General features: G+C 38.6%; 1 protein-coding gene across 1 annotated transcript in view; it reads left to right on the top strand.

Annotated features, from left to right (window-relative positions):
* The first annotated feature begins 7,883 nt into the window (after positions 1-7,883).
* The window catches only part of LIX1 (limb and CNS expressed 1), a 49,155-nt gene continuing 41,425 nt past the window's right edge, over positions 7,884-15,613 (top strand). The window contains exon 1 of the mRNA XM_084880452.1: positions 7,884-8,268. Coding sequence (XP_084736578.1) covers positions 8,187-8,268 — 82 coding nt within the window. The 5' untranslated portion in view covers positions 7,884-8,186. The remainder of the gene's footprint in view (positions 8,269-15,613) is intronic.

The raw sequence follows: 15,613 nt of genomic DNA, 5'->3' as shown, positions 1-15,613 counted from the left end.
AAGCTTAGCACAGGGCCTGATACATAATGTACATTTGCTTATTAGTTGCTAAATGTACATTATGTATCACCTGACTTACCAAAAGGAAGATTCCAAGGGCATCTTTCCTATTTTCAAGGTCACTAATACTTCAGCTATGATCCTTTTGGTGTTTTGCTTTTTGTTTTTATCAAGAGGCACATATGCTTTGCTTGTAGCTTTGCATCATCTACTTCCCATTTCTATTAGATAAGCTTTTGCTACAAGACATGTAGTCTATACTTGGCTGATCTGTGGTGTTGGTAGCCATTGCTCTGTTCTTTACCGCGCAGCTGGCTTTCCCCAGAACCATAAAGATCTTTGAAAGGTACAAACCAGAAGGGTAGTACAGCTGAGATAATCATTCTTTTAGTTAAGTATTCAGTAAATTTTTGGCAAAACAATTGCCTAATTGAAGAACTCAGCAGATAAACTTGCTGCCCTACAGGCTTATCAACCACTCCCACAGGATAGAGGGATGCGTTCTTAGGTTGTCAGGAGAGCACTTCCTGAGGTATAGATTTATTTTCTGTCATATTCAATACTCAGGGTGGGCTAAGGCTCATCATTGTTCACCTCTCCTCAGAACATCTCTAGAGAACATCCGATCATATTTTAGTTTGACCTTGATTTGCTTAATGAAGTACTAGAACCATCAGTGCTGTATAAGGCTGGGGATGAGGTCAAGTTCAGAATAGCCATGAGCTAACAGTATAATAACCAGGAGTATGAGAATAACTCCAAAACCTACAGCACTCGCAAAAGACTAATATGGTATATTTAAAAAATTACAACTTTTTTGAACCTTAATATTGCAAATAATAATTACATTAAAATTTTATATAGGATTTAGAATCATTATTGTAGCTTAATTCTGTAAGTAGGAACATGCCTCACAATACAAATATGTTACTTGGATGTCACAATATTATTTGCTTCCATTTTTTAAAAGGAACCACTTGAAATAATTAAAAAAAAAAAAAAAAAAAAAACAAACCTGCTTACTGTTGGAAAAAGGTTTGGCCTTCATTTAAAAAAATATATATATGGCCCTAGCCTGTTTAGCTCACTGGATAGAGCATTGGCCTGCACACTCAAGGGTCCCAGGTTCAATTCTGGTCAAGGACATGTACCTTGGTTGCGAGCACATTCCCAGTAGGGGGTGTGCAGGAGACAGCTTATTGATGCTTCTCTCTCAATGATGTTTCTGGCTCTCTTTCCCTCTCCCTTCCTCTTTGTAAAAAAATCAATAAAATATATATTTTTTTTTAAAGAAAGAAAATATATATTCATACATCAGGTCTCCAAGTGTTTGATGTTGTATAAAGTGATATCGAGAGGGAGCACACAGATTTTTTTAACGAAAAATTTCTGTTGGCTAAAAACCCCACTGCTTCTGAAGAGAGCAATTACAAGGTACACCACAGAGCCTGCTATCATTGATCTAGTGCCCAGGAAATTATAAGGGTAAGTGAAAGGCCAGAGTGATTTGGTGAGTTGTTTTGGACAAGAGGGATTTGTTAAATAGGAATACTGACAAAGAAATGCAGAAAATGCAAGGACAGAAGTGAATGTCGTATGCTTGTTATGCTGTAGTTGGGAAATGGGTGTTGTGCTACAAGGCACCAAATTAAAGATGATTTATGAAAACATTTTTTATCTTTAACTTGATATATCAGGGGAAAAGCTACCATCAATTTTGAGCAGTGCAGTGATTTGATTTTAAAGGAAGATGGAGCAGAACTAAGGAAACTGTCTGTGTCAGACAATGGATTGATGGGAGGAGGGTCTAGAAAGAGTCTTAAAAAGCTTCCCACCCAGTCAGCCTAAGGATTAGGTTAAAACAATCTGGAATATAATCCTATCATGTCTTTCTAGAGTTATAGAGATTCTTGACTACCATTTTATTTTAGAGATGAGAGAATACCTTTGAATATAAAATTACTTGCCCAGAGTCAATAGAGTGAAATAAGGTTGGGAATGAGTGGGAGGAAAATATGGAATCGATTTGTTCCAGGGAAGTGAATGGTGGGAAAACCAGCACAGTCAGGTGCTTTGGGTCTTTGGGGCCCATTAGTTTTTTACAGAGAGGAAGGGAGAGAGCTAGAGAGCTAGAAACATCAATGAGAGAGAAACATCGAACAGCTGTCTCTTGCATGCCCCCTACTGGGGATGTGCCTGCAACCAAGGTACGTGCCCTTCACCAGAATCCAATCCAGGACCTCTTGACCAGAATCGAACTTCTATCCACTGAGCGAAACTGGTTTTCACTCATAATAAGCCTTTTTATCTTCCCACAGGCCCAAGAAAACCCATCCCAATAAACGGAAGCCCTGAGTGGAACATTTCTGGTTTCTCATGGGGAGGTGGGAGAGGAGAAGTGCTGGGAGCAGTTTTCTTTCTTTGAGCTCTAGGCTATTGAGGTACCTTGAAAAGATCAGAAGAAAATATTATTCTCTAACTTGGTCTTTCTCCAGTTTTCAATATGTGGAAAAATAGGTCTTTCTCTGAAGTTTCCTATTCCTCCTTTAAACAAATTTTGAAAAGTCATATTTCTTCTGTGTCAGCAGGATGCTTGCTAAGTGCAGTGCTCTGGTGGTGACTACATAGGAAGTAGAGTGGAAATTATAGTTTACAGTGTGAAATGGATGGCACAAGGCTTTTATCTTAATGTAAGCATATCCATAAGTGTAGCCTGAATTGAATTAAGAGTATACCACTGATGCAGTCTTTACAGGAAGCTTCATCTAAAATAAATGGGGCTGTGAAATTACTGGCTTACTTGGGCTTAACATCTCCATCAACTACTCTCAGATTTATTTAAGTCATTTGTTTAAAACCAATAAACATTCTCCTTAGGTTTGTTTTAATCTAATATCATTATTTTTTTCAGAGTCTAGATTTTCATTTTAATATGCTCATTATTATTGCAAATATTTAAACATTTCATACAACTCATGCCCTCAGAAACATGACTTTAAAGAAGGAAAAAGGTAGCTCTGATTAGCTCGTGTAAAACTGAGTGTGTGTCATTTCTCAGCATGCCCCCTACTGAAGACAGATCTCATCTCTTTTTATTTGAGGAGTGGCTCAAGGACTCAGCTAGAGTTCAGATACCTCTTTTATGATCAGTCTGATCACATTATAGCCACAACTTGTATAATATTTTTTTTCTGAATACCCATCAAAATAAATTACTGTTCTGGACAGCAGGATCTGGCGGGTGGGTGGGGGTGGTTTGTGAGAAAATGCAGGAAGAGGGAGATGAATGAATAATTAGATAAATTTTTATGAAAGAGAAAATATTATAAAGGCCACTGGCAAAAACCACTCCAAAAATAAACAAAAATTTAAACTTTCTTTTTAAAAATACATATTATACTGAGGTCAGCCAGCTATAGTTAAGGTAATCAATTTTCACCAAACATATATCTAATGACCCAAAGACTTGGTATCATTATCTCCAATCTTGTAAATTTAAGCATCCTAATTGTTCCACCTTTAACTGAGTTTATCCTGAAAGTGTCAACCTGTAAATTACCTAAGCCTTCCTTAATGATACCTTTGGTCTATAAAGTATTCCTTAAAGAATCAATTTTACTTCTCTTTGGAAAGCAAATACCGTGGCAGACCTGGGAAATTGTTTACATAACAAGGTCAAGGTAACAGAAACTTATTTAGGATCCCCTTCTACACAGAAGGCTCAGATAAAGGAGGGGCTTGTTTTCATGATGCTTTCTGGTTAAGGGTGTTGACTCTGACTGCCCTGGTGAGGGCAAAGGGCAGTTCACTCACGGTTTTATCTGGTGGGGAAGGGAAATTATTTCATGAAAGCATTTGATGAAATTAATTAATTATTAGTTTTCTATTAAAAATGAGGAAATGTACATTCTTTAATCTCTAGACAGGATGATATTAATTTCTAATTATTTGTGTTCTTAAATATAGTGAGATATCAATGAACAAATGTGAGATTGTTCTTTTATGTTGCCTGTGTTTTTTAATTTGTTTTGTTGCCTAATCTGAAGTTGCCTTTCTAACTGACCCTCTATGAGAATACCTTGATTCAAACTTAGCATTGATCCCTTCCCAGTTGAGAGTAAACAAAGTTGATGCTAAGCAGCCATTCATTCATTTCTTCTGCTGTCTTTTCTCACTGACACTGAACAGCCATTAATCATTAGCTCTGCAAAGTCAGTTTCTCCATGGCCCTTCTTCATTCTCACAACCCACTTGGACCTTCTTTGCCAATCCAGCATCTAGGCCCTTCCAGTTCCCGCCACCCATTCTTCCATTGGCATCTGCAAGGAGCTGCTGTCAGTCATTTCCCATTGCTTTTGTAAACTACTTGTCTCTGTATTAATTTATTTAACTGCATGAATTCATCTTTTTTTTTTTTTCATTTTGCTTACTTTATCTTAAATTGTTAGTTTTTAAGAATCAAGGCATTAGCAAGTAAGTGAAGAAATCATTTCAGGGAAGATAATCTTCCTAAATCTCAATCATCAGCCTCTCCTTCCCTGAGTCACCTGATGCCTGAGAGCAGTGATAAATGGGCTCAGGCTCAGTTACTGCAGGAATATTCTTTGGAGTCTGCATGCCTTAGGATGAAATCTTTCAGGGTCGGGAGTCTCACAAACCTCACTCCAGCCTCACCCACCGGCCCCCACTCCTGCTTCACTTACCCTGATCTCTTCTTCCAGGGCAGAGTGGATTAGCAAGTAGGGAGGCAAGGAGGATGGGGGGAGTTCCTATCTGTTTTTAACTAAAGATGTTTCTTTGGTGCATTCATTGTTTTCTAACATTCTGGGTGTTGTTTCAATTAGTGCTCCCTGCCTTCTTATAATTTTTGTACTTATAATGAACTATTTAACAATAAAAATATCATTGCAATGATAAGAATGCATTTTCTTTACCAGCAAAATTAATGTTTCAATAGACTTTTTGTCACATTGTGCACGGAATGGTACAAAACATACCGCCTTGATTTCTCATCTTTCTCAAAGAGGTATGTGCTTCCTGGAAGCGTGGTGAGTGTGCTGCTGGACTGAGCCGTCCCCTTTCACCATTGGATGACAGCTTGATCACCGAATATGTCAGTTGGGTGCCGTTTCTCATACTTCTGAATAGTACTCTAACATGATTTGTAAAAACATCATTTGGTTCTCACTGTAGCCATGTACCTTTGATTTTGCTTTTGGCACATTCCTACAGAAGATTGAGGCTGACATTGACATCTAACATGTGAATTATATGTAGAATCTGTACCAAAATACAGATGTCCCCCCCCCCAAAAAAAATGTAATACACTTTAACAGCTGATAGCTCAATTTTGACAATGAAATGTATTTTAATAAACACTGCCTTGCCCTAGCTGGTTTGGCTCAGTGGATAGAGCATTGGCCTGTGGACTGAAGGGTCCCAGGTTCAATTCCAGTCAAGGGCACATGCCTGGGTTGCAGGCTTGATCCCCAGTGGGGGTGTGCAGGAGGCAGCCAATCAATGATTCTCTCTCATTGTTGATGTTTCTATCTCTCTCTCCTTCTCCTTTCCTCTTTGAAATCAATAAAAATGTATTTTAAAAAATAAAATCAATATAATTATTCAAAATGTGTGTGTAAATTTTGGGGGTACACTCTATAGACACATTGCCCAGGGATTTCTCAGGATCTTCCATCAAAGAGAATGGTGAGAAAGTGCTCAATTTTTCTAGACTGTCTCACAATGGCCCTTTAAGATGAAACATCTTTATGGGCAGACAAGGAAGAAAAAAGGTTTCAGAAAATTGTTGAATGAAAGGACCTAATTAGATAAAAGAAACTATAATAATAGACTGTAATGTTGTATAACCTTCCTTCCTAGAATTCTTTTTTTCATTTCTTAAAATATAACATTAAAGAACATGATATTTTTGTGAGATTATCTTTGCAAACTGGTTTATGGTTCTCTAATTTGTCTTCTTTAGAAAAATCTTGTAGAGGTTAAAGATTAGTTTATTTAATGAATTCTTGCCTTACATTTTAATAAGCATTAGCGGTATCTCCGAAATCACACTATTCATTTGTGTCTGTCATATTGATGCATGGATATGAGGTTGACTGGGGGAATAGGAATGATTTGTTTGAAGACGAGTCCAGCTTTTAGGAAATAAATATATGACTTTCCAGAAAGCTAGAAAACATTTGAGAATATTTGTGCTCATTTGCAATATGACCATGGAATCACCAATGTTAGATCTGAGAAAGAGCATCCAGCTCAACCCCCTAATTTTCTAGATATGGACTCTGAGCCCAGAGAAGTTGAATGACTTCTAAGTAATTCAGATAACAAAAGCAAAATTCTAGATCTTACTATTTCTAAAACTACACTACACAACCAAATATTTTTATGTAACATTGGGATTAAATTTAAGCCCATAAAAAGTCCATTTACTGATTGAAATCCCAGCATCAATCATTTCTAACTTTTGTTTTTATATTATCAGCCTCAGTCCTTTGAGATTTCCATATTTTTCATGTTTCCCTAATGGGAAACTTAAATATTTTTGTTTCCAATTGAATATCACACTGAAAGTACTTACATTCATTCGTACTTTGTGTCCAATCAGTGTTTAATAGTTTGGAGGAGGGGCTGTGTGTCTACAAACCAACCAATTTCCCTTTAAATGATAAACTGGTGGCAAAACTATTGATTTTCTATTTGGTACAGCCCATGAAAAGTTTACTTTGGCACTCTTAATACGTTTCTTAACACGAAATGCTACTTCTTTCAAGTTTTTTATAATAATAGGTGTGCACTCTGGGGCTGCCTCATGTCTGCTGGGTGTGGCATATACTCACTGTGAGCATTTGCTAACTGACAATCATTATAATAAGAATTATTATTACAGCCCATTCCTTTGGTTTTCTTTTATTAAGCCCACCACCCTTCTACCAACTAGCTGAAGAAGCTGGTCACATGGAAAACATTTTATTTTTATAGACTTTAAAAGACTGGTTTCAGTTAATCATGTAATACAACATAATTGTGGAATCTGAAAATTGGAAAGAACACTGGATAGCAACCTCTCGTGTCTACTCTGGAAAAATATTTTAAATAAAAGTAAAGAAGTCTTCAACAAGTTTTCAACAACTAAGGTAGGTCATAGCCATTAAAATCCTTTCTTTTACATCTGGTCCAAGTCCTTATTATCGCACTGGCAGCTCATGACTTATATTTATGTCTCCTGTGGAAAGATGAATGCTGTGAGTGGTATAAACAGAAAAAGAATCTGTTTTCTTAAGATCTTTTAATAACTACCTATATTCTCTTGAACGATATTTTATTTTTTTGCTTCTCCTGCAATTTCTAATAGAAGGAATTATGATGAAATGTGAAAGGAAGTGAATGGTATCGGAATTCATTAAAGTCAATCTTGGGAATGATTTGCCTTGCAGGACAAATAGGGAAACAAAGTTCCCAGGCAAGCCGAAGGTCAGTCCGTGAGTTTTTGTTTGCCACTGTCCAACAGACTAGAGCGACTATCATTTGGGCTGGGGGATGGGAAGAGTGGAGGAGAGGGACTAAAAACTAGGTTTCCAAAGAGATGCTCCTGAATTCAGATAGAGGCATAATCTGTTGCCTGGCTACATTCATAACCTTTATAGTATTTCTTTACCAAGTAAGAATTTAGATGATACTGATTCTGAGCTGGAAGCCTTGAGCTGGAATCTCCTTTGTCACTAAGGAAACTTCCTTGAGAAATAACCTTCTTGACTCTACATGCCTGAGAACAGCACGTTTGAAGATGGGGGAACCAAAAGAAATACCCAAGTCAGAAAGCTGCAAGCCATTCAGGCAAAATCTGGTTGGAGAGGAAAGCTGTTCCCACGATCAGGGAGCTTCCCCAGCCAGCCTGTAGGTGGGTGTGTTTAACAGAAGGAAGCAATGGAAACCTGCCTGTCAGCCAGCCTTTAGAGCTAATTAGCTCAGCACACAACAAAGATAAGTGAGCCTGGGAGGACGGCCCCCTGAGGGGTCTTTAGAGTCTGGGAAATGTCTGATTGGCAGATGTTAAAAGGGATTCTTTGGTAATCCTGTGCATCAATGAGCTGCACAAATTCAGTCCAGGGCTGCAAGAATCCAGGCATGAGGACACAGTGCAGCAGGCTCACACAGGCAGACCCAAGATGGACAGAACCTTGGAATCCCTGAGACACATCATTGCCCAAGTCCTGCCTCACAGAGACCCAGCTCTAGTCTTCAAAGACTGTAAGTACTGAAGGGGAAAAAGTTTTTTTTACTTTTTTTTTTTTTTTTCTTTTTTAGAAAACAGTCCTAAACATCTAGTCACATCCTATTTAAATGTGATTTCTTCTAAATCTCTGTAGTCGTGCGCTGTGGTCTAGTGATGTTTAACTTGTTTCTGACTTCAGTCAGAAGAATGATTTCATTTCATTTCACCTACGGGGTATTAGTTGCCGGGCTGTTTTGTCAGTGATACATCTTGCTAACGGCTTAGAAGTCTCTCCTAAAATCTAAGGCTCGCCTAAGACTTAATGAACTTTTCCAGATGCTTTTGTAAAATAAAGCAGACTGCTACTAAGGTTAAAATTAAAAATAATTTACATATGATAAAAAAAACATATACTTGCTAATCTGTTTAATCTTTAATAACATACATTAGTTATGTTAAACCAAGTATTGTGCTTGTCTGGAATTTTTGTTGTTGTTGTTGCAAACAAAAGTTAATAAATCACCACTGAGCTCTTAAATTTTGATAACAAATTATAACACATTAGTTACAAGGCCAATGAAATTAGATGTCTTCCCACCTCTGCAACACCCTTCCCTTCCAAAAAAAAAAAAAAAATCTAAACAGCTATGGCAAAGTTAAATAAAAATCTTCTTTTAATGATTATGAAAAATAATTCAATCAAGCTTTCCAAATCTGGCAGTACTACTAACCCATTTGTCATGTAACTTTGTTTCTGGAACCAATTTGATTTCCTGCTGCTGCAAAACAGACTATCTTCCCCCTGTATCTTATCTACAGTGGGTTTCATATTACAAAGAGCTTCTGAAATAGAACTTTGCTATGGAACTGCCCAAAAGGTAAAATGCATATGGATTTTTTTTTTCTTCAATAGGTTACAGCTTTCTTTGTAAATCTTGCTATGTTTGTCTCCATCAAAACTTCAATGGTTTGGATTTTAACTTTCTGATTGCTGAATAATGTTAGTTTCCAGATGTCCTTTTAGTTTATATTTCTCATATGTGATGGAGAAAAAGAAATGTTAGGCCATTTTATTCTATACATTTTTCTTCTCAGAAATTAAATTATAACTAATTTTCCCTTTAAGACATAAGAGATCTTTCTTTCTTTCTCTCTTTCTCCTTATATTGTATTCAAACATGTGTCAATAGCTATGTTAGGACTAATAAAATCACTCCCTACCCCAGTCTAGCCTGGAGTCTATTCAGATTTAGTATGTTTCTTTAAGTGACAAGAGAAGGAAAGAATGTGTGTCTCATACAATAGCACTGAATTAACGAGTGAAGGATAAAGGGTTCTTGACCAGCCCAGAGTTTGGGATAAATTGTGTAAGACCAGGGGGTCTTATGCTGAGGGTTTGGAGAGTGGAAGCAGTAAAAAGAAATACAGGGGAGCCAAAACTGGTTTGGCCCAGTGGTAGAGCGTCGGTCTGTGGACTGAAAGGTCCCAGGTTCAATTCCGGTCAAGGGCATGTACCTTGGTTGAGGGCACATCCCCAGTGGGGGGGGGGGGGGGGGGGGGGGGTGCAAGAGGCAGCTGGTCGATGTTTCTCTCTCATCGACATTTCTAGCTTTCTATCTCTCTCCCTTCCTCTCTTTAAAAAATCAATAAAATATATTTTTTTAAAAAAGAAATACAGGGGAAATTTTTCATTGAGCTCGTTGTGACTTTAAGAAGTTTAATCTGAAATCATGGCTCACTTCTTAAGATGAATTAACCTCCAAAATTGTTTACAGCTTAGCATAGAGAATAAAACAGAAGAAGGGTTAAAATAAAGTGTACACTATGTTCTTTCTGTCATCTAGGCCTTTGCAGGAACTCTTTTATATGGAAAGACAAAGGAATGTCCTATTGTATGTATTTCATTCATTAACATAGGATGGAAATTTGATCAGATAGCATTGCCTGCTGACCCTAGAATGGGCTGCTCCTCTGCAACTGCCTGCATTGCTTAAAAGGTGTGGATATCACTGCCCACCCTCTCCCTCAGGTGTTTCTAATCTGAAAAATGACCAAAGGAAAGGGAGCCAAGTGGCAGATTTCTGCACCAGGGGTTTTTATAACATCAAAACATCTAGCCACTCACCATGCTCCTGGCATAAATAAGAACAGGCTCACTACTTCCTGAGGCAGGACATCAAAAGTCCGCCTGGGCCTTTGCCATGCCTCGGCAGCCTCCCGTGTGCGTGCCAGAGTTTAGCACACGGACTCACTTTCCTTGGCACACCTGTAAGTCGCTGCCACCACCCTCCTGTTTGTCCCGCAGCCTATAGGAAGCGGGCACCGGCCTTGAATGGCAGGTTCTGAGCAGCCTCCTCTCCTGGTCCCTCCTGCCTCCTCTCCCCCCACGCTGGCCCAGGCTCTTCCTTGCAGAAAAAAAAAGGCTAAGCACTTAAGCACATCACCGCCAATTGCTTAAGAAAAATCGTTACCTTACTTTCCTGCAACATGAAAAGCCAATCTAAGAATTTTAAAAGCCCAGCACAGTCAAACAAAGGAGCATAATAAAAACCACACACACACTATAAAAGTGTTTTTCTAAATTTCTTTTCTATAAATGCCAAGGCAGTTTTTTCTCTTTAGTCCTTTAGAAAGACAGCATAGAGGGGATATAAATGATCACTTTATTAATTTCTTGTCCTCAGTTGGCTTGTGATTTCATTTAAAAAAAAAAACAAAAACAAGCAATAGTAAATTGAATTTTCTCTGCACATTGGTGAGGAAAAGCACCCAGAGTTTCTGGTCTGAGACCAGAGCCCATGGGGATAGTTACAGTCATTTAAATAAATAGAATTTGAATGCATGGCTCAGCCAAGGAGGCCTTCCAAGTGGCATTTTGCAATTCATTAAGTCCCTCATTTGTTTGAGGCAAGGTGTTCATCTGGCTGCTGCTGAAACTTGTTTTTCATTTTCTTCCCTTTATGTAGTTTATTCATTAACATAGAACAACATTTTTTTCTCTTTTCCCTATTTTACATCTCAAATGAAAAATAATGGAAAGACCTTTTTCAAAGGTGGGCTCTCAATTTGAAGATTGCCCATTTAAGCTGTCTCTGACTGTTCCCCACTACCTGAGTGTCCCTGTTGTGTGACAAGAGGCACTGGGAATGGTCACACCTCCAGACAGAATCTTTGCAGAAATACCAGGGCATATCCCACTGTTGTCTTCCACCTGTGGCTTTCTGCAACATCTCATTTCCTTTCGTGTCATATGTCACAACCAAAGGTGAGCTATCCTAAACACAGCCCCTGCCAGGTCTTTTCACAGAGTGTGTGTGAGCGTTCTATTTGTCACTGACAGTTCCTCACATGCTTTCTCAAAGGAAATCACCACATGATTTTCAAAGTGGCTGCACTGTCAGATCCTACTGAGTGTTAACTCTTCAAATTACCAGAACACAACATGCCTATCTGCCATCTTTGGGACCGTTCTTCATTTGTGATAATGCTAGGATGCCAAGAACTCATGACAGACACTATACCAGGAAGATGAATCCTTCACAGTAGTGCATACTACTGTTGTTTATGGGTGGGGGAACTGAGGCTCATGAAGGTTAAGGTGACTTGCCCAAGGTCACACAGCTAGTAAGTGATAGAGCCAGAATTCAAATTCTCTCTTCCAACTCCTCACTTTTAGTCACTGCCAGACATTGCCTCTCAGAGGTGTTAAATGACCATGTCATGGTAATATCTTCTAGGAAAACAGGAGGGATTGAAATGAACTCTTCTGGAAGTGCAGAGTGTACCCACTTAGTAGGCACATCTGAGCAGTATGACAGAGAGTGAAAGGGGAAGGGCATTTTTGAGGAGCAAGAACAGCTTGTCCAAAGGCAGATCAGGCAATACGAAAACCATGCACTGGGGGAGGGGGAGGCGAGGCTGAGGCAGGTGGAGTCACCCTGGCGTGCAGGCAGTCGGGAGCCACTGGAGTTAATAGTGATCCTAGATTAGTTCTGGAAGTTTATGGCTTTCTGTTGCAGTGGGGGAAAGATTATATTGACGTCTGTAGGAGGTACACTTCCTGATACTAAGTTGGGAGACAGTTACAGCTTTTTCACAGCAAGAATTATTATTTTACCCATTCAGGCAAGATACAAGATTTGTAAATGTTAAACATGCCTGTAGAGAGAAACCGCATTCACTGAAGGCCAAAATCAGACAAACTTTCTCTGGCAGATTGTTAAAAAGCTATCTGAGTTGTCACTGAAGCCATGAGAATGTGTTGTTTCCAGTATTGATTTATAAAGTGACATGTAAGATTTCACCAGCATGTTTCCCCAAAGTGTCTAATGGAAAAAAATAAGATGGGCCCTTTAATGAACATTGCACAATTAGAAGGAAATATCTCACATATTTGAGGTGCATTAACTCTTCCATTTGGGGGAACATTTTTCGGCATAAATGGTCTTATTTATATCAGATAGGTGAATACTTCAAAAAGTATTCCCCCCCCTTTGGAAAATTTAGACCAGACTATAGAGCTATTAAAAACCTCTTAGTAATCATGAGTCTGGCTGTGTGCAATGTGAAAGAGCAAGATCAAGAGTCAAGTATTTTCTCCATTTTATGCTTTTGAGTGTAGTTATCTAAAATCTATAAATTTAATGGCACATGTTTGTGGGTTTGTTTTGTTTTGTTTTTTTGTTTGTTTGTTTGTTTTTGCATTTCACAGAATAGAATGGAGTAGGAAGTAAGGGATGAAGGTGCTTGTGCACTGAATTCACCCTGTGAAGTGTGTCTGGAAGAAGATGGTTAAAAGAACCTTCACTGCTCCCTAGCTCATTTTGGAAAAATAATTACAACTTAATGACAATAATTTGAACTGTGGACATCTGGAGTACTGATGCCAATGTTACTTTAAAAATTCATGCTGAGCCGAGACCAGTTTGGCTCAGTGGATAGAGCATCGGCCTGCGGACTGAAAGGTCCCAGGTTCGATTCCGGTCAAGGGCATGTGCCTCGGTTGCGGGCACATCCCCGGTAGGGGGTGTGCAAGAGGCAGCTGTTCGATGACTCTCTCATTGATGTTTCTGACTCTCTATCCTCTCTCTTCCTCTCTTTGAAAAATCAATAAAATATATTTAAAAATAAAATAAAATAAAAATTCATGCTGAGATAATAACTATTTTTATTTGAAAATGCAGATTTCAGGTCAGATATCCCTGGGAGAAGCACCCTTCCCTTTTTTTCAGTGAATACACATTTGGCAGAGTTTAAATACCTAAAGTCTCAGCCCCAAAGGAAAATTTTTTTAAATGGAAAAAAAAAAAAAAAACACCAAGTGGCTTCTTGAGCACTTAATGGCCATATCTGTCCTAGTACATTTATTTCTCAATGGATAAATAAGATTTAACAAATCAAAATGAAATGTGATTGACATTCATCTGGTGATCAAATCAGGTGCCTCTTCATGGTCTGCTGTCTCCTAACATAGGCTTTTTTTTTTTTTAGCAGTTAAGATTTGTTAGCCTGAACTCAAACTTTAACAACTTCTGAAACTCATGTGTTAAGTTACAGCCCATAATAGGATACAGCTGCCCAAGGGTGAGTTTCTAAGTTATGAATTTTCTGTTTAAATGATACGGTTTTACTGATTATGTGCTACAGATTGATTTAAGAAATGTAAGACAACTTTAGAAGCCTTTCATAAAAGAATCTTCTTTATTTAATACCCTTCACAGTGAAAATTTAACCCCAAAGACTCATTTCTTTTCCTCCATGTAGAAATGCTCATGTAAGTTTAGTAGTCTAAGGTAGTTAAAACCGTCTTATTTTAAAAGACAAAGAAATAAAGAGAATCCTATTGAAAGTTTAATACTGACAAAATAGGCAGTAATACACTCTCTGTAGTTCCCTCCATTCTCTCTCTGGTGCCCATGGAATGCTGTTTGAGTTATGGTTTGGGGGTTTTTCCCTGGTGCGATGATAATCAGTTGATCCCTATTTTGATCTCATCCTGTTAGGCAGCTGTGGGAACCCATCATTTAGTCACCACTCCTTTGGCGCTCACAGCCTGTACTGTGTAGTTGATATTTTTCGCATGTGGCTCTGCGCTGTGAGCTATAGCCTCACTGGCATGTTTTGTCCACGCCTAAGTTGGAAATCTCAGGAGGGCAAAGTCATAGCTTGCACTTGCATGGAACCCCCAAGGTACCTCCCATGGGACCAGTACCTAACAGGTGCCCAACTGCCTGTTCTGATGGTTGGTTGGTCGATTTCCTCTCTCACAGATGGGGTTAGATTTTTCCTATTGTCAGGTGCTGTTCTTTATGAGCAAGTTAACTGTACTGAGACCTTCTAACTCTTCATCCACTGACACCTTAATCACGGCCTAATTGCATGCAAGGTTAATGTGACAGATGAGACTGAGGGAGCATGGAGTAAGAGGGGGTTCTGAAATAAACACAGCCCTCCAACGACTTCCCCGGAGCACTGCCTCCGGTTGGCCTTGGTAGAACAGCCTGAGTCATCCCATGTACCAACCACATTGGTGCAGTGACGTAGGCTGCCAATCCTCATACCCTCAGGGTCTGCCTTCCCTCAACTGGGAGTGACCAAAGGCCCCTCACCATCCTCTTTTGGCGCAAACTCTGCGCCTTGAACATAAACCCTCATTAGATAGCTGTGGCAGGGTATTGAAGAGCTTTTTTTAAATTTTATAATGATTGTTCCCAGGGATGTACGTTATATGTGTAAGGCCACGTTTGCAAAGATTTGACTATTTTAACTACAGAACTGGGCAACAAAGTAATGTGGTTGTGTTTTGTTTTGTTTTGTTTTTTTGCTGTTTGTTTGGTCCTTGGTTGGTAATCTAAAATCAACAGTCCTACAAAGTCTCTTAAAACACAGAGCATTATCAGTGCCCAGTGGAACACAAGAAGATACAGTCTTCCTGATTGGTTAAATAGATTACATCAAGCTACTATTTTACATAGTTTTTGTGATATAGAAGACATCATCTCACCTATGGTGCATATATACCCCACATGTGGGAACTCAAGCTTGCTGCTGAAGTTTCATTCTGGTATACTTAATGACGTTTATTCTCATTTATCTTTGCAATTCTCTCTTGCCCCTTCATATTCTCTCCCCTCTGCCTTTTTTTTTTTTTTAATCACCATGTACTTCCAAAGATACAGAAAAATAAATGTTAATTTAATTTTCTTCCCACCAAAGTTCAGCAGCTTTAAATTCTAAAAATGAAAATTAAGCCAAACGAATGATATACTTCTTGCATATTTTGGAGAATTTGCTTAACTTTGTAAAACACTAAAGGATCATGATTCCCTTGAAAAAGTGTTCGGGTAGAGGATGGGGACCAGGAGAGAAGAAAAGAAAAGC

This window comes from Pipistrellus hanaki, assembly GCF_964339955.1.
Source record: "Pipistrellus hanaki genome assembly, chromosome: 4".
NCBI lineage: Eukaryota > Metazoa > Chordata > Mammalia > Chiroptera > Vespertilionidae > Pipistrellus > Pipistrellus hanaki.
The sequence above is the reverse complement of the archived record's forward strand: the minus strand, read 5'-3'. Positions and strand labels throughout refer to the sequence as shown.